Source organism: Poeciliopsis prolifica, unplaced genomic scaffold (genome assembly GCF_027474105.1).
Source record: "Poeciliopsis prolifica strain line A6 unplaced genomic scaffold, Auburn_PproV2 SCAFFOLD193, whole genome shotgun sequence".
Classification (NCBI taxonomy): domain Eukaryota; kingdom Metazoa; phylum Chordata; class Actinopteri; order Cyprinodontiformes; family Poeciliidae; genus Poeciliopsis; species Poeciliopsis prolifica.
In genome coordinates this window covers 155,902-175,472 of record NW_026562568.1, presented here as the reverse complement: position 1 = coordinate 175,472, position 19,571 = coordinate 155,902, and the positions used below count along the sequence as shown (strand labels likewise).

The 19,571-nt window shown below is 37.9% G+C and overlaps 1 protein-coding gene and 1 pseudogene across 2 annotated transcripts; both read right to left on the bottom strand.

Annotated features, from left to right (window-relative positions):
- Positions 1-612: 612 nt before the first annotated feature.
- LOC129356784 (kinesin heavy chain-like) lies at positions 613-12,391 on the bottom strand (annotated as a pseudogene).
- Positions 12,392-15,042: 2,651 nt separating this feature from the next.
- LOC129356775 (H(+)/Cl(-) exchange transporter 4-like) lies at positions 15,043-17,765 on the bottom strand. 2 transcript variants are annotated; one of them, XM_055026332.1, is made up of 5 exons: positions 17,634-17,765; positions 17,416-17,570; positions 17,246-17,345; positions 16,101-16,263; positions 15,043-15,130 (listed from the first exon to the last, which is right to left on the bottom strand). In XM_055026332.1, exons 1-5 carry the CDS (start codon positions 17,650-17,652, stop codon positions 15,109-15,111), a joined length of 459 nt encoding a protein of 152 aa, XP_054882307.1. In that variant the 5' UTR covers positions 17,653-17,765; the 3' UTR covers positions 15,043-15,108. The 2 variants fall into 2 exon arrangements, with proteins under 2 accessions (XP_054882307.1, XP_054882306.1); XM_055026331.1 differs by having other exon boundaries at positions 15,049-15,133.
- Positions 17,766-19,571: the final 1,806 nt, after the last annotated feature.

Sequence of the window (19,571 nt, the reverse complement as noted above, 5' to 3'; positions counted from 1 at the left end):
TTAAATTGTCCTTCTTGTGTTTCCATCCAGTTCAAACTGACTTCAGGTTCTTCAGACTTCACACAGTCAGACATTAGAAGCAGAAACTATTGAGCAGGTTTCCTCCTGTTTCTCATCCTCATACAAATATTTACACAACAGTGAAACTTCTCGGCATAGAATGCTAATTAATGAGTGGAATTATTGATTTCCCTTTAAACTAATCAAAACTATTGATCACATTGATGAGCTCTAAATAAAAAACTGTCATATTTCAGAATTTTAAAGCTCCAAATCTGGTGGGAAAAGCCTTAAATTCCCAGATGTTGAGGAGCCGTCGGGTCCAATCAGAGTAAAACTTGGTGCTGATCTGCAGGATTCTTCAGAACCGACCCGGTTAGCGGGCCGGAAGCGGCTGCATCTGCAGGGAGTCGTAGGTGTCTCTGGTGACCGAGCTCAGACCCTGAAAGCAGCCCATCAGTTAATCAATCAGCTGATCAGAGCAGATGTTGGACGGGTCGGAGCGGTCCGGTCCGGTCGGTACTCACCTGGTAAACCTGCTCGTTCTTCTGCTGACGCTGCAAAAACAAGAGTTTTTAATGCAACCGGTTCCAGAACCTGACAGAACCTCATCGTGTTCAGACGCTCACCTCTCTCCTCACAGGAAGCTCTTTATACGTCGGTTCTGATCGTTTCTGCAGGCCCTGAAACCCAAACAGAACCAGTTAGATAAACATCCAGAGGTCACTGCGGTTCTGTTCTGGACGGTTCGTCTGGTACCGTGTAGGTGGAGTCATCCGGCGCTCGGCGGTTCTGAGAGACACAACGAGAAGAAACAAGAAGCATCTGAACAGAACCAGAACCTTCAGAACCGGACATCTGGACTCACCCGTCCTCGCTCCGGGTCGGTCATCAGCGGCTCGTAGGTGTCGCCCGTCGCTCTGCTGAGAGACTGAACACAAAAACACATGAAGACGAATTCAAGAGAAAATCTGAGCTGCGACACGACGAGACGACGGGACTCACAGCGTAGGTTCCATCGTCTGAGCCCTTCGCTTTGGTTCTGAAGAACTGGAACACAGAAGGTCCAGAATAAGTTCTGAAAACTCACAAACCGTCTGAAAGAACGAATTTATAAAAATATGTTTGTGATGACAGTTTGTTATGAAGCTGATCGACTGTGAAAATATCGACCTGCAGCAAAAACCACCAATCAGAGCCAGGAGGAGGGGCTTAGTGCTGTCAATCACCCTCATGTATTCGCTGCTGAATGTGTTAAAGGCAGAAAAATGACTTAATGTTTCAGGAAAACTGTTTATTGTTTTCCTTTTTCTACCAAACAAACAGGTTTTAATCTCAACCAGAATTTTATTGAAGGATAGTTTTGATATTTTATTTCACTTGTTTTATTGATTTTAGATATTTAAAATGTTTTCCAGTTCTAGAGCTAAATGGTCATTAAAATGTAAAGTTCACTGATCTGTCTTCTTGATTATGATAATCTTGGTCTTAAATAATAATGTGTTCCTGGTTTGACCCGTCATGGAAACATGTTCTGCCTGGTTCTGCCTGGTTCTGTTGGGTTTGGACCCACCTTCTCCTTGATGAACATGCCGGTCATGATGAGGCCGTAGAGACCCAGAAACCCGTCCAGGTCTGGCTGCAGCTGCTAGAATATGTGTGTGTGTGTGTGTGTGTGTGTGTGTGTGTGTGTGTGTGTGTGTGTGTGTGTGTGTGTGTGTGTGTAGAGGGGATGTTGATTTAATGCTTAGGAACATTTTCCATCAGCAACAAACTCAGCAAGATTTAAAGAACAATGGCTACAGAGGAGGAGGAGGAGTCTCTGTGGTTACTAACCAACAGCAGATGAGGAAGAGTGAGGATGGGGACACAATGCAGACTCAGCAGATTGTAACGTTTTCCACGTACCGTTCCTCCAGCGGTTCAGTTCAGCCTCCAGCCTCTGGATGGCGCTCTTCAGGCTCTTGTTCTTCTCCTTCTCGTATTTCTTCTTCCACTCCTCTGCGGTCAGCTCCAGGTTCACACACACCGTGTTCTTGATGGTCTTCGCCCTGAACCAGACAAGATGGCCACCATCAGTCCATCACAACATCTGCACATCAGGAGGGTTCAAATGTATTTGGGACAAAATAACTGAAAGCCAATAAAATGACATTTTTAACAAATAAATCACAAAAATTGTTGTGATTCTTTTAATATACTCAACAATAAACAAGCATAAATATTTAAATTTAAAAAGTAAAATTACTCAGAGGGTTTTTTGTAGAATTTTTTGTAAATTGAAAAAAACTGAAAAAGTATTTATCTACTCTTGCTAATAAAAATAAAATGTCCTGGAAGCTTGAATCCAGCAACTAAAAGCAGATTTTAGTTCATAGATGTGAAGTTTTGAGTAAAGACAATGAGTGCATGTTCTAGATACCATGACAATAGAAGGGAACCAAAAGCTAGAAACAGATGATCACTGTGTGATGCATCTAACATGATTTTCATTTAAAAGTTGTAGTTTTGTCCTGATTTATTTTCTTTTTGTGCTTTGAGTCCCGCACTAAATCAGTCCTCGGGCCGTAAATGGCCGCGTCCCTCACTTTGAACACCTGAGTTAGTTTGCAGAACTGACATCAACTTTCACCTGCACACGACCCAAAGATCTGAAACACTGCAGGCAAACATACATGACATCTGACACGCATGGTGGTGGCAGTATCATGATGTGGAGCTGATTACACTATCAATTCATTGCAGAGAGAGGACACAATAAAAAAAGGGCATCACTTTTAAATTCCCCAACTTTACTTCAAATCAACATCTACAGATGGGGTGTCCAAACTGCGGTCTGAGGGCCATTTGAGGCCCCTGAAATGATATTTGTCGGCCTCCAGACAACAAGTCAAGAAGAGCCTCCAGCACAAGCAACAAGAATGCAGCGAATGGTTTCTGGATGGTAAGACAACCACAAAACTTGTCTTTTCCAGCAGCCATTGTATCAACATACTGAAGCTCAGCTTGGGTTGCTAGGTAACTGTTTGCTAATTTGTGACGTTACATTCTGGAGGTTTTTAGTAAACCAAAGAAAACAACAACAAAATAACATTAACATTTAGTTTTTCGCAGCGTTTGGACTGTTCTTAGAAGCAGCCGAGATCCAAAACCTGAATGTGTTTCCTTTAGCTGTCGCTCCAGAGAAGAAGCCAGGAGTACCTCTGTCCAAACATGAGCGTGGACTTGGTCTCGGCCTCGTTGTAGACGGACGGCGAGCAGCAGATGATGATGGTGGTGCGGCAGTTTCCTCCCAGGGAGTCCTGCAGGATCCGGGTCATCTTGCTGTCTCTGTACGGCACGTGGGTTTTCTGGGGGAACCGGGATCAGATCAACCATCTCCAACTCGCTCCATCAGAACCTCAGGGAGAACCAACTCACCGTTCCTTCAGCCAGAGCCGAGATGACGTTCCCCAGAGATTTGTTGATGCACCGCCCCCTCTGCTCCGGTCTTGCTGACCTGTCAAACAATCGGACTTTATGAATCTCACAGCTCAGCAGAGGAATGCGACCTCATTAATCTCAGACTGACCTTCTCGCTGCCGGCCAGATCCACCAGGTAAAGCTTCCCTGACAGTTTCTTCTCCGTTTCCACGTTTTCCTGCTTGATGTTGATCAGAAAGATGCTGTGGCTGCGAGAGCTGTGCTCATTCATGTCTGCAGCAGAAAACAGAAAAATCATTCATTAAAAAAATATCATTCATAAATCATCTTCTGCTCATTGTATGTAAAGAAAGTCCCTTTTAAATAAGCCAACGCCACATAGGCAATGATGACAGAAGATAAAAAAGTCAATTAAAAGATTGTTTTAATCCATTTTCTGCAGCAGTTGCACATATAATCATTTTACCAGATTGTGTTTTTTGGTGAGAAAAACTCAATTTCCCAAAAGATCGTCTGATTTTAATCCATCCAACAACATAATAAAGATATTTAGTAGGAAAAATAAACCCTAACAGGAAATATTTTACCAGCAAAAATGTTTTTGAACAAGATTTTTGATATCTTTATGGAAATATAATTTTTAACCAAATATTTTTTTGCAAATGCATTTTAAATGCTCTCGGGCTTACTGCACCCTACTGGCCAACAGTAGGTAGTTCAGGGTTATTTTTGTACTTTTTGATGTGAAATTTCATTTTGCCACAGAAAATCCACAGTATAGCAGCTGAAACTGAGAGAAAATGTGTTATTTGTCTAAATGATATCAATAAAGGCATGCAGCAACAAACACAGATCAAAAAGTTCATGATTGCAGAATTAGACTTCAGTATAAAACAAAAAATGGTAAATCTGCAGCAGGCACAAAACATGTCTTAGACTTGTTCTACATATTTTCTGTTTTTGTAAAAAGTTATAATTGAATAAATGTGATAAATAAATATGTTTACGTACTTGTCACTGCCACGTGCCGATTGGCCTTTCCCTCGTCGATGACGTCCATCACTTCCTCAGGACTGGACACGAAGCGCTCAGTGCAGCCCTGAAACAGAGAGCAGGCCGTTACAGCTGGAACAACATCATTTACAGATAAAAACATCGAAAATATGTTTGTGTCAAACCAGATCTAACCCTCATTGAAGAAGTTGAAACTCGTCTTACTGACCTTCACATAGGACACTCTGTTCTTGTCTTCATGCAGCGAGGTTCGTCTTCGACACTGAAAGCAAGACAAAGATCTCAAAACTCAGCTGGTGCTAGAATTGAGAAAGATCCTCAGTAAAATGTGGATTCCTGAAGGTCAGAACGTGGAAGTGGGAGAACAGACTCACCGTCCAGCAGGTCTCTGATTTTACCCAGGTAGATTTCAAAATAAGAAACCTGCAGAGAGAACACACAAATTTAGAGTCTGGTCACTGCTTACTGAGAATTTAAACATTTTGTATTTATTATTACTCTAATCATAAATGTAAGGTCTACTAACCTGGTAGTCACGTACGACAAGGGAATCAGTGACTATAAATCTTTATGATCAATTAGCGTATCAGAAACTAGGTTCATCTCAGGAGGAAAAAGTGAAACAAAGAGTTGAACAAAACACATATTTATTACACATTTTGGCAATAACACGAACAGAACAAAATAGTCAATGTTTTCCTCTAGGAGTCCTAAGTCAAGTCAGTCAAGTTCAGGGGTTTCTTTTCCTTTGATTCGGTTTCAGTTCAGTTTTCAGATCTGAATGTCATGTTGTAGCTAACCCTAACCCAATCCCACCCATCTAGTGGAACAGAAGGTTCTTCTTTGGCATCGTAGTGGACACAATGTGAATCTGATCTTGTGGATCCTGGCTCGCTGTTCTTCATGTGTTGTTCCTCAACACAAAAAAACCAACAACCTGCATGTAGCAGAAATATCTTTCACTATAGTGTTATTATGCAACTCTAAGTCACCTCAGTGAAATTTTATCTCCTCTCCGTGTAGATAAAATTATTTGTACTTGTGATAAATAACTTTTGTCTTTTAACTCAACAAACATCACAAAATACTATTCACTGAATTGATATCAATATCTTATTTTTTTAGCACTCTTAAATTCCTTACAGCGAAATAAATTAAATACCTCATCAGTGTCACCATTTCAAAGAAAAGGTGCAATATTAGCAGAATATTAGCGAGAAACATTTCTAATTCACTTACAAACATCATGTAGAAACATGCATTCTGACCCATAAACAAGTATCGCCGATTGTTTTTTCCTTTCAACTTTAAACTATGAAATTTCATGACAATCCAACTTTAATACAAAACAGCAAAACATTAGCTTGTGGCTAATCGATAGCTAACGAGCTAATTATAGCACAGAACTCACCGGAGATTCGCAGCAAGAAAAGAAATAAATTAAATCTCAAAATCTAATTCTACATTAGATAGATTTAATCTAAAAAATTCTTTAATTTTTAGATTAAATCTAAAAAACATCGACATGACGGCACCAGGTCCAGTTTCTGGTTCTGCCCTCTGACCTCTTGCCTCCCGGCCTGTAGGTAGAGATAGGCCAGGTTTCTGGAGCCACAGTGATGCTGATCGGTGATACGAACTGGATTCTGATCCGAATCCTGAGACGGATTCAAGCTGCAGCTTCAACATCAGAACCAGATGAAGTTTCTTCTAAAGAACATTTCAGTTTGAGTCTCTGAATGTAGGAAACTGATTTCATAAACACAAGAGAGTCAAAGAGAACCGGGTCAGAGAGAACCGGGTCAGAGATAGAACCCGGTCAGAGATAGAACCGGTCAGAGATTGGTTTTAATGTATTTAAATACTTTATGAATTGAATCATTTCAGTTTGAGATGAGTAAAATTTAATTTGCTGCTTTTGAATAACAGTTTATGTTCAAAGAGAAAAACAACAGAAGTAAAATGTATTATTTCAAATGAAAGCTAACAGAGGAACTCGTTTCTATGGCTCTTAATGTGAAAGTACTCACCGGAAAAGAATGTAGTTTGTAAACGCTCTAACTTTATCAAGTAGGTGTAGTTATCATCTGGGTCCGCTAGAGGGCAAAACCGCCCTGCTCTGATATTAATAGTTCAGTTCGCGGCTCTGCAGCTAAAACATCAACATCATTCTGACTGTTTGCAGAATAATTTAACTTTTCATAAATATTTTTCTACCTTCAGACCGGAAGCTCAGCATCTTATCGCCTCAACCAGAGTTTGTTTCAGCTCTGTTGAGCTGAAGCTCCAGTTTTAAGAACCACAGCTCCTCTGAAGCCGCTGCTAGTCTGTTAGCATCTTTAGCTCCGCTCAGAGTTTCTGGGGGATGTTTTCAACTCTGTGGAGATGCTTCTAGTTCACACTGACAGATAAAACTCTGATTTCATGTTAAAATATGAACAGAAACACCAAGAGAGCAACAAGGGCTTCATTAGCGGAATCTAGCTAACTGCTAACTTAGCCTTCTGGCCCCTAGTGGATACTAGGGGCCCATACTGTCCAACGTCTGCAACTACAACAAGAGTAAAGCCAGAGAGCATTTATGTGATAGCACTTCCTTTGGATTCTTTCAAAAATAAAACAATGACCTAAATTCTCCCGTAAGTACATTTTAGCTTGTTTGTTTTATTATTCTATCAGAAGCATAAGTGGGTAATTTACTTAGGAGATATAGATGAGTTATCAATATGTTAATAACACATCTATATATCAGTCAATTAGACCGACTATAATAAGATTAATATTAATATTTATAATGAAAATGACATAAATGTGATCAACTTAAAAAACGTCTGAAACCAGCTGCAGCTCTACAAACTCACCTCTATATTGAAAGCGGGGAATTTCCGCCCTCTCGTGTCCATAGTGGGAACTACAGTACTGATAATGCTGCATTTACTTTTAATATCAATTAATGTGGAATTTAGAGAGAAACTAACAGTTTTCCTGAGACATATCCGCAGTTTTCTGACTCATATATATACTGACACATTTTACTTCACTGGTTGGAGTTATATATGAAATGAAAATAGATGTAAATCATAAAATCAAGCTGCTGTTTTAACGTTTTTTCTAATAAGATTTTTTTCTAATAAAATCCTGCAGTGACTTTTATTTCACAACAGTAATGTAAATCTGACTTGATCTGACTTCATAAACTAAAACTTAAAACAAAAATAAACATCAAAATGACTGTAGTTATGACAGTTCACCACCAGAGGGCAGTAAGAACTCAATCAACCATCATAAAACTGATAAACTTTAAACTTTTCACTAAATTGTTTCTAATGACAACAGCTTTATTAACTCAATCCTATGAATAATAATCTATATATTTTATACTTGTATGTTATTAGAGACGGAGATAAATTGGTAAAATCATTTAGACACAAAGAGAACAACAACTACTCAGAAAGTAATCATTTCTATGACTCTTGATAAAAATGTAGCTGAAAAAACATTACATTTCATTCTGTAAAAAAAAAAAATATTAACTGTGGCTAATTTTGAGAATCAAAGTGTCAAAAAGCTACAAATATTAACAAAATCATATTTATTAGTGATAAGCTTAATCAGCTGAGATCAGAGCATCAAGCTGGATAAAATCATCGAAAGGACAATTAATAAAATGGAAAAGCCAATAAATGTTTTGATAAATAAATAAAAAATATCCGCGCACTGTAGCAGATTAACTTTAATTTTATTTTCTGGAAGAGACTCGCTTTCTAACGCCTCTTGTGGTCACACATTGTAACTACACACTAAAATCATTTACGCTACTTTAATAAAAATCTATGAGCGATTATTAATTTCCTTAATCCTTTATACAAGTTTAATAATACATTAGTGAGTGATGATCAGTGAACTGAAGGACAGTCGCTGCTGTTCAGCATCAGAGTTTAAATCTGCAGCTGCTGATAATCAGTTTTTGTGTAAAACAAGATGCTGCTAGTCAGTTAGCATCGTTAGCTCCGCTCAGAGTCTCTGCGGGATGTTTTCATCTCTGTGGAGCTGCTTCTAGTTCACACTGACAGATAAAACACTGATTTCATGTTACAATAGGAAGAAGATTTGAGAAATAACAACAGAAACACCAAGAGAGCAACAAGTGCCTCATTAGCCGATCGGCAGCGGGAAACCAGCTAACTGCTAACTTAGCCTTCTGCCCCCTAGTGGACACAGTATGTAACGACAAACAGAGTAAAGTTAGAGAACTAATATATGATTAGCACTTCCTTTGGATTCTTTCAAAGTAAAACACAAGGAACTAAATTCCCCCGTAAGTACATTTTAGCTTATTAGTTTATGAATGTATCAGAAAGCATAAGTATGTCATTTTCTTCCGGTATGGTATAAATTACATTATTGGGCTCTGAAGCCAAATTATCGTAATTATTCTGTTTTCCAGAAAAAATAAATATTTCAAAAATATTCTCCTGACAAAACAGAAAACAAAGCATCTTGGCGAACAAACCCGTGAATTATTTAATCAGGAAACATTAATATGTAATTTACTTGATATATAGATGAGTTATCAATATGTAAATAACACATCTATATGTCAATCAACTATCAGTTCGTTAGACAGACCATAATATTAATATTTATAATGACAACTCGCCTCTATATTCAGAGCGGGGTATTTCCGCCCTCTGGTGGCCATAGTGGGAACTACAGTCCTGATAATGCTGCAGTAGTTACGTTTAATATCCACTTAGTGTGGAGTTTTGAGAAAAACTAACAGTCTTCCTGAGTCCTATCCACAGTTTACTAACTCAAATATTATTCTGACATATTTAAATTCGGTGTTTGGAATTATATATGAAATGAAGACAGATTTAAAACGAAAATAAAGCTGCTGTATTAAACTCTTTTCAGGACGTTTTTCTGATCAGATTGTGTAAAATACTGAAGTGACTTTAAATTAAAAACAGTAATGTAAGCTGACTTGATCTGACTTTATAAAATGTAAAATTAAACTAAAGATTAACATCCAGTTGAACAATTTACAAGAAGAATGTCTGTAGTTATGATAGTTCACCACCAGAGGGCAGTAAGAACTCAATCAACCATCATAAAACTGATAAACTTTAAACTTTTCACTAAATTGTTTCTAATGACAACAGCTTTATTAACTCAATCCTATGAATAATAATCTATATATTTTATACTTGTATGTTATTAGAGATAGAGATAAATTGTTAAAATCATTTAGACACAAAGTGAACAACAACTACTCAGAAAGTAATCATTTTTATTACTCTTGATAAAAATGTAGCTGAAAAAACATTTCATTTCATTCTGTAAAAAAAAAAATTAACTGTGGCTAATTTTGAGAATCAAAGTGTCAAAAAGCTACAAATATTAACAAAAACATATTTATTAGTGATAAGCTTCAACCAGCTGAGATCAGAGCATCAAGCTGGATAAAATCATCGAAAGGACAATTAATAAAATGGAAAAGCCAATAAATGTTTTGATAAATAAATAAAAAATATCCGCGCACTGTAGCAGATTAACTTTTAATTTTATTTTCTGGAAGAGATTCGCTTTCTACCGCCCTCTTGTGGTCACACATTGTAACTACACACTAAAATCATTTACGCTACTTTAATAATAAATCTATGAGCGATTATTAATTTCCTTAATCCTTTATACAAGTTTAATAATACATTAGTGAGTGATGATCAGTGAACTGAAGGACAGTCGCTGCTGTTCAGCATCAGAGTTTAAATCTGCAGCTGCTGATAATCAGTTTTTGTGTAAAACAAGATGCTGCTAGTCAGTTAGCATCGTTAGCTCCGCTCAGAGTCTCTGCGGGATGTTTTCATCTCTGTGGAGCTGCTTCTAGTTCACACTGACAGATAAAACACTGATTTCATGTTACAATAGGAAGAAGATTTGAGAAATAACAACAGAAACACCAAGAGAGCAACAAGTGCCTCATTAGCCGATCGGCAGCGGGAAACCAGCTAACTGCTAACTTAGCCTTCTGCCCCTAGTGGACACAGTATGTAACGACAAACAGAGTAAAGTTAGAGAACTAATATATGATTAGCACTTCCTTTGGATTCTTTCAAAGTAAAACACAAGGAACTAAATTCCCCCGTAAGTACATTTTAGCTTATTAGTTTATGAATGTATCAGAAAGCATAAGTATGTCATTTTCTTCGGTATGGTATAAATTACATTATTGGGCTCTGAAGCCAAATTATCGTAATTATTCTGTTTTCCAGAAAAAATAAATATTTCAAAATATTCTCCTGACAAAACAGAAAACAAAGCATCTTGGCGAACAAACCCGTGAATTATTTAATCAGGAAACATTAATATGTAATTTACTTGATATATAGATGAGTTATCAATATGTAAATAACACATCTATATGTCAAATCAACTATCAGTTCGTTAGACAGACCATAATATTAATATTTATAATGACAACTCGCCTCTATATTCAGAGCGGGGTATTTCCGCCCTCTGGTGGCCATAGTGGGAAATACAGTGCTGATAATGCTGCAGTAGTTACGTTTAATATCCACTTAATGTGGAGTTTTGAGAAAAACTAACAGTCTTCCTGAGTCCTATCCACAGTTTACTAACTCAAATATTATTCTGACATATTTAAATTCGGTGTTTGGAATCTCTGCGGGATGTTTTCATCTTTCTGCTTCTAGTTCACACTGAAAATCCAAACATTAAACATGAAAAACCTTACGGGGAATAATTAAATGTGAAAAATTGATACAGTTTAAAATATTACGAGTGGTTGGATTCAATGAAAATTTGTTGCCGAGTCTGCAATTAATTTTTCGCAATCAATCAGAAAACCATGACTGAGTTAATCTGTGAATTGATGTGTCACACACATTAATGTTATTTAAATACTTTTATCTGTCTGAAGAAATAAGAAAATTACATGTGGAAAAAACCTCAGCGGAGTTTAATTTGCTGCTTTTGTGTATGGTTTTGTTGTTTAATAAAAGTTAAATATATTATTTCAAATAAAAGCAAACAGTAAAATGACCGTTTCTATCGATCTTAATGTGAAAGAACAAGCCGGAAGTGAATGTGCAACGTAACTCTCTAACTTTATGACGTGGCTGTAGTTACTATCTAGATCCACTAGAGGGCAAATACCGCCCTAAAATGATATTAATAGTTTAGGAGCCACAGCTCCTCTGAAGCTCCTGCTGGTCTGGTAGCATCGTTAGCTCCTCTCAAAGTCTGCGATCTGGTTCATCTCTGTGAAGCTGCTTCTTCTTCACAAACAAAACATTGATTTTATGTTAAAATATGAAACAGATTTAAGAAATAACAGTAGAAACACCAAGAGAGCAACAAGAGATTCATTAGCTGATCAGGAGCGGGAAAGTAGCTAACTACTAACTTAGCCTTTGCCCCCTAGTGGACACAGTGTGTAACGACAGCAAGAGTAAAGCTAGAGAGCAGATATGTGAAAAGCACTTCCTCTGTGTTCTTTCAAAGTAAAACACAAGGAACTAAATTCTCCTGAAAGTACATTTTAGCTTGGAAGTTTATATTGTAAGAAAGCTTAATTGTGCAATTTTCTTACGATGTTATTATTATTATATAATTGGGCCAAATTATAGTAATTATTCTGTTTTCCAGAAATAATTATTTCTTAAAAATTCTCCTGACTAAACAGGAAACTCAGCATCTTGGCAAACAAACCTGTTATTGTATTAATATGTACCTTATTTGGTAGATATAGAGTTATTTGTATGTAAATAACACATCTATATATTAAAGTCCATTAGACAGACCACAATATCAATATTTATAATGAGAAAGATATAAACGTGATCAACTTAACAGAAGTCAGAAACCAGCTGCAGCTCTACAAACTCACCTCTATGTTGAGAGCGGGATATTTCCGCCCTCTGGTGGCCATCGTGGGAACTACAGTGCTGATAATGCTGCAGTAGTTACGTTTAATATCCACTTAATGTGGAGTTTAGATAAAAACGAAGTTTTCCTCAGTCATATTGACAGTTTACTAACTCAAATATTATTCTGATATATTATAATTCATTGTTTGGAGTTATATGTAATGAAGACAGATTTAAAAAGAAACTAAAGCTGCTGTGTTAAACTCTTTACAGAGTTTAGGACAAAGAATTTGATCATGTCAGAAAACGGCCACATGACCATGATAGCGATTGAGTATGCAGATCAATCAAAACCCAAATTAACGAAAGGTTTTCATCACGGGAAAATTGGACAGATAAAGTTCTCTGAGCCACAAAGAAATCCCACAAAACAATGTGGCACATCCAGTTCACTTCAGAACAATACGCTTATTGCTTGTTGTTGTTGAGCTTTCTTGCAGATTCGTGATTTTTCTGATCAGACTGAATAAAATCCTGCAGTGACTCTTATTTAATGACAGTAATGTAAGCTGACTTGATCTGACTTTAAAATTAAAACAAAGAGAAACATCTGGTTGAACAATTTCTATTGATGATGTAAATAATGAATAAATCCAGAACGACGGCAGGATGACCGATGGAGAATGTCCTGATATGTGAGGAAAATTAACTGTTTCATCTCATGAACATATAAACTTTTGTCCAAGCATCATCAGAGGTGGAGTCGCTCGTCCCGTCTGTATCAGCGCTGAATTTTCCTGCGTACCTGAACACATCTTCAGTAAAACCAGCCTCACTGAAGCCAATAGACCAGAGCTACGTTGCAGGAAAACTCTGAAGCTTCTTGCTGGTTTTGGCCTCTAAACTGAGACGCGCTCTCATGAGAAGTGAAATGTTGCACTAGGTGCAGGAGATGACCTTTAACCCCTGGTCCCAGGTTTTAGGCGGTGTTGAGGTGAAAAGCGAGGCTCCTGATCTGCTGTGAGTGACGTGACGCTCGGTGGAAGTTCTGCATCCTGTTGCAGCTTCATGTTGGAGACGTGAGGTTTTGCTTCTCCTGTCAGGGATTTGATGGGAAACGAGTCACAACATTCAGATGATTTCGTCACTTTGACGATGCAAACTCTGGTTCCTCAGTGTTTGGTCTGTCAGAACGCTGGCTCAGGTTTCTCCTCTAGTTTTTCTTTAAACTTGTTTCACTTTAAATCCACACAAATAAACCACAGAAAGTTATTTTCTCATCTTCTGATGCAAATTTGCATCCATCAACAAAAGCAGGAAAATAAAACTGTTCTCCTTGAACAACAGCTGTGCAAACTGATCCCATCACATCTGTGAGCAACAAGGAGTTAATCTCTGGTTCACCTTTGACCTTTTCTTCCTTCTTGTTGCATCAGAAACTTAAAGTGAATAAAGACGTTTGAGTGAAACCAGGTTTCAGGTGGACTGAAGTCGTCTTCACTGTGAACTTCATCAACTTTCTGCTTCACAACAAAACCTTTCAAATCCAAACACACATCCAAGCAGCCGAGTCCAAATGATCCACGTTCAAATATTGTTTCTTTTCTCTGCAGGATCTGGTCAGGACGTCTGGATCTCAAGTGGATTTAATGCCACAGATCCAGAGGAAGTTTTACTGTTTGGCTCTGAATCTATAGAGCTGCTATCATGTCTGATTTTAGATCAACTTTTTTCACCTCAACAGAATAAAATGACATTTTGTCCCATTAACAAACTCTTTAAAGCTTTTTAATGAAATTTATGCTTCATGTTTTTGCTCAATTCAACTTTTCTAACAAACTCAGAGTATTTTTCTCTCTTTTGTTCCTGCAGATCATCAAACAGATCAGATGAAAAATAAAACTGAAAATCTTCAACAATCGACGTCTGGAAAACATTTGAAATAGAAATAGAAATGTTCTGAGGTTGGTGACGGCCTCGTCCGTCGGTTGTTGCTACACCTGCACATGAAACCAGCGGAAACGCTGTCGCTATGAAAATGCAACGGGGGACCTGTGGTACAAACATGGAGGAGGCAGCATCATGCTGAGGGGAAGCTGGTCCCAGTTGATGTGAGTCATTTTGATGCTTTTCAAGTTCATAGTGAATGTAAAAAGCTTCAGCATATAAAACATTATTTTATTAAGATAAATATAGCCTTCTCAAAAATAAAAAGACTTTTTACTCTGAAGAATTTTAAAGAAGCAATAAAATGATAATTAGTTTCATTAGAATGAAAACTATTTTGGATAAAAATCTAATTAAAACTAATATTTTCATAATGACGACTAAAAAGAATCTGAATTTGTAATAAAACGTTTTCTATGAAAATAAAACCCAATAAAAAGAGAAAAGTGTTTTGAAGCCATACAGTAGAAAGATAAATAAAGCGTACTTCTAGAGGAGGAGTCGGTCCATGGTGACCTTCAGCGTCTCCTTGACCTCTTTGAGCCGAGACGGCGAGGCGGTCGGCGTCCGTCCTCTGGAGACTGGCTGGGACGTCCTCCTGTCCCTCTGCCTGGTGGAGAACAGCAGGTCCTCCAGGACAGCAGGACGCCGCCTTCCTTCTAATGCAGGAAACACAGAGAAGCCGCAGCATGACGCTGCCACCGCCGGGCCCCGTGAGAGCTGCTGGTGTCTGAGTGCTGCAGCAGCAGGCAGGACAAGCTGCAGAGATGAAGGCCTGGAGGCGTCTTCATCACACTGGGAGGTTTCACCAGCTGTGTTTCCATGACAACTGTCAGCAGATCTCAGTCCGTTTTCTGCTGATGTGAAGAAAAACAAACAATTTGACTGAAGCAACGTTTCCATGAAATGAAAATCAGGTGAATCATTTAGAGAAGTCATTAATATTCATGGCAGACACCATGGAAACAGTTTCTGAATAAACTTTATTCCCAATAAAGAAAATACAGCAGCAGGCAGTAATATGCTGGAGATGCTGAGGGAACAAATCCACAGTTTACAAATCAAATTCAGGTTAGAAGTTTCATAGCTTTAGAGTCGATGCACATCTTTAAAGAGTCCATAAAACATCTTAGAGAAACTGTAAAAACTCTGAAGTTGGTTTGTTTTCAGCTCATTTACAGCATGTAGAGAAACTTGGCCAACAGGATCACAACGTTTACAATATTTTCTTTCCAACCAGATTATTATTGGAAATACCAAAGCAAACATGTTGAACAGTCAAAGGAATAAATATATTACATTTTCAACTAAAGACAATATTGAAGACACAGAAAAACGTTTTTCGAAAATTCCCAAAAAAGGGTGAAAGTTTCTGGTTCCAAGTTCCTCTTTGGCCGAAAGGCAGCAAATATTCACCAGGATGATGATAATAATCATATTTATTGATTCTCTGCTAGCTTTATCTTGTGGTTGTGTCCCACAGAGGGGATCACAGCAAACATTAAGTGCCTCAAACAAAAACCAACCAACAATGAAAAGTTGTTGGCCCCGCCCTCACAGCTGCTACTAAAGACAAACAATCAGAACAAAAGGAAAACAAAACTCTAAAAGACAGCAGGCGGCACTGCAACCACTGTAAAAACATAAAACGACTAAATACTTATTCAATCATTTTAATCAAGTCAATCTAAACACACATTAAAAACGCTGCCTGCCTGCATGGCACAAATCACCATCAGCTCAAATCTGGTGGATCCACCAAATAAGAACAAAACATAAAAAACATGCAATTCATCTTTAATAAAACAACAGTATAAAACGTACCTACAGCGTCGAGCACCAACACCCAGGTAACGTGACTCCCGACCATCAACCAACAACGTGTGACCCAACCACACCTGAATCAACCAGGAAATCAACACCTGACCTCCAGTTTCCCCTTGATGGAGCCTCAGGCTGCGGGGAGAGCGACACCTAGTGGCGCCACCTGTTAATGACAAAAGGAGCAAAGAGGATCGATATTTGGAAAATATTTATTCAGTTCTGAATTTACAATATTTAAAACCTGCAGAAAACTTTGACGCCTCCCGTACTTTATTATAGACACAAAACACTTTCTTGGCAATAACCATGTTTGTTCCCAATCAATATCTGAATAAAGATTGTTCCAATAAAAGATTGAAGCAGCTTTGCTAATATTATTCATCTGAATTATTTCTCTAATATGTTGATTTCTGGTTTTCATACTAAAGAACGGCTCTGAATGACCAATAAATGACTCTGGAAATCTGGAATATTGGATCTGGTCTCAACTTGAGGTTGATATGAGAAACTTGATAGAAAACAACAGAAAATTCTGCAGGGAAAATTATATTTCCTAATAAATTAACCATCATTAAACAATTGTTTACAGATAGAACATCATTTCCCACATAGTTCTAAAGAAATAGGGATTTATGCTTGAAGCTAATGTTTGGTTTTTCCCAATAAAACAGTTATGAGGGAAAGTTATGCTTATGATAATGTCCAGGATAAAAGTTGTTGTTTATGGAAGCTGTATAAATGAACTGGGAGCTTTTCTATTTTCTTGATCAAAAGTCTTTAAACCAAAGATTTAAAGACTCTGTAGGAAGATTAGAGTCTAATGAACAAAAACACAAAGTTTATAAAACCTGATGATCATTAAAACTGTTTGAATCCAAATGTTTCCATCATCAACACATCGATGCTCTGAGCTGCAGCTTCAAATACAAACATTATTTTCACATCATTTATGTGAAACTTTTGCTAAAATCATTCCGGCCTCAGAACCGACCCGGTACCGGTACTGTTATCGGTACCGGTCCACATTCTCAGAGAGAAAGGATAATAATGGAACCATCAGTTTCTAGCAGGTGTGTATATTATCGCTCGGTACCAGAGTTACAGAGACAGAACCGGGTCCCAGTCGGAACCGGGTCGGTCGGTACCAGAGAGCAGGCCGATGAGCAGCATTACCACCCATCCGGACCAGGCGTCCAGGAGGCTCTTGATCAGCTCCCAGATGGACTCTTTGCTCTTGCTGGTGATCTGCGGGACAAACACGCACACGGTGAGCGGGTCGGCATCGCCCCACGCTCCGAACCCAGCCCTCCAGAACCTTTCGGTGCCGGTCCGTGTCCCTGGACTTCTCCCTCAGCCAGTCGATGGTGTGGAAGTCCTCGTAGGTCCCCACGTCGGGGAACGGCTCGTCCAGGAAGTCCATGAGCGACCCGGCCCCGTTCATGTCCTCCGTGGGAGTGGGGAGGGGGACACCTGTCCACGGAGGACATCAGCAAGCTGCGCTCGGTACCGTGTTGCCATGACAACGGGCCTTACCTTCTGCCGCCGCCGCCATGTTGTCCTCTTGGACGCGTGGACTAATCCCGGCAGAACATCACGCAGGACATTTACACAACAAACCCACGAAGAGACCAGCAGCGACACAGACTGAGGCACCAGCCCGCAGCTCTCGCGATACCTACCAGATCTCGCGTTACTTCACAGCAAAAGCTCGTTCAGCAGTGAAATGAGCGATAAATACCGGAAGCAGGTTTTTAATAAATTGATGGGTCACAAATTAATATTTTATTCTCTACAATAAATATTACATCAGATTATTTATGTTTGACTTAAACATTAGAAACGAAAACAGCAAAATAAAACCAGGAGTTATTCTGACATCTAGTGGTCAAAATCTGAAACTACATCATCATTAATGGCCACAAATATTTTAGTTAAACTGAATTAAAATATCAAAATATGGAGATTTATTCTTGGAGTATTTGTGATTAAAACTTGTTATAATTTCCATATTTGTATAGTATTTATATTCAGCCTGCATTAGAAATTCCTCCAAAGAGAATTATTACACTGATGATATTTTAATATATGTCTTTATTTTGAAAAGCAACAGCGCCGCTCAGCCACTGACGTTTTATTAGAGCAGCTGATTAAAGTTCACTGCTTAGAGGCGAATCAAACGGATGAACTGAACGTTCACTTGTTATTCTCATTTATTTCACACAAACATATTTTCATAGAAATTATTTATAAAGTTTGATTAGTTCTAACTGCCATCTGGTGGAGATCTGTGGTAACTACAGATATCCTTTATCGATCATTTATTGATATTTGTTCTAATTATCACTTTGATCAAGTCATAAAAATGAGCTTCTAATAATGTTGTTAAATAAGAGTCACTATAACTGAAAAGAAAACTAAACTAAAAATCCTCCCTGAAAGTTGAACTGGTTGAGAATTAAAGGCTGAAAAAATATAATCATTAAAAATATTTTTACGTTCAAATCCAAACATTAAACATTAAGCAGGATGAAAAATACTGGAGAAAAATTTAAAAAATTAATACAGTTTAAAATATTACGAGTGGTTGGATTTAATTAATTTTTTTGTTCATTGAAAATTTGTTAATCTCATAATTAATAAAAAAAAAGCATGACTGAGTTTAATCTCTGAATTAAGGTATCACACATTAATGTTATTTAAATACTTTTATCTGAAGAAATAAAAAAATTACATGTGGGTGGAAAAAACCTCAGCAGCGTTTAATTTGCTGCTTTTGTGTATAATGTTTTTGTTTCATAAAAGTTAAATATATTATTTGAAACAAAAGCAAACAGTAAAACACCCCGTTTCTATAGGTCTTAATGTGAAAGTACTCACCGGAAGTGTATGTGTAATGTAAACTTTCTAACTTTATGAAGCAGCTGTAGTTACCATCTGGGTCCACTAGAGGGCAAATGCCGCCCTAATCTGAAATAGTTTAGGAGCCAAAGCTCCTCTGAAGCTGCTGCTAGTCTGTTAGCATATTCTAACAGACTAGCAGGACTCTGAGACTCCGCTAGCTCCGCTCAGAGTCTCTGCGGTCTGGTTCATCTCTGTGGAGCTGCTTCTAGTTCACATTGACAGATAAAACATTTATTTCATGTTAAAATAGGAAGAAGATTTAAGAAATAACAACAGAAACACCAAGAGAGCAACAAGAAAGCCGTCAAGAGCTGGAAACTAGCTATCTGCTAACATAGCCGTCTGCCCCCTAGTGGACACAGTGTGTAAATACAAGAGTAAAGTTAGAGAGCTGATATATGAAAAGCACTTCCTTTGGATTCTTTCAAAATAACACAATGACCTAAATTCTCTGTGTTTTATTGAGAATTTAATAAAACACTTAAGTACATTTTAGCTTAATGTACTTAAGCTAAAAGTACATTAGCTTAAGTACATTAAGCTAACTTAATGTACAGTACATTTTTATGT

Bases quoted from the DNA above. Each gene is read 5' to 3' on its own strand.
- LOC129356775 (XM_055026331.1), bottom strand. The intron at 17,346-17,415 runs GTTCTGGAGGGC...TTTGTCCCGCAG, and splicing joins ACACGGACCGGCACCGAAAG to ATCACCAGCAAGAGCAAAGA. The intron at 16,264-17,245 runs GTACCGACCGAC...TGTCATTAACAG, and splicing joins GCTCATCGGCCTGCTCTCTG to GTGGCGCCACTAGGTGTCGC.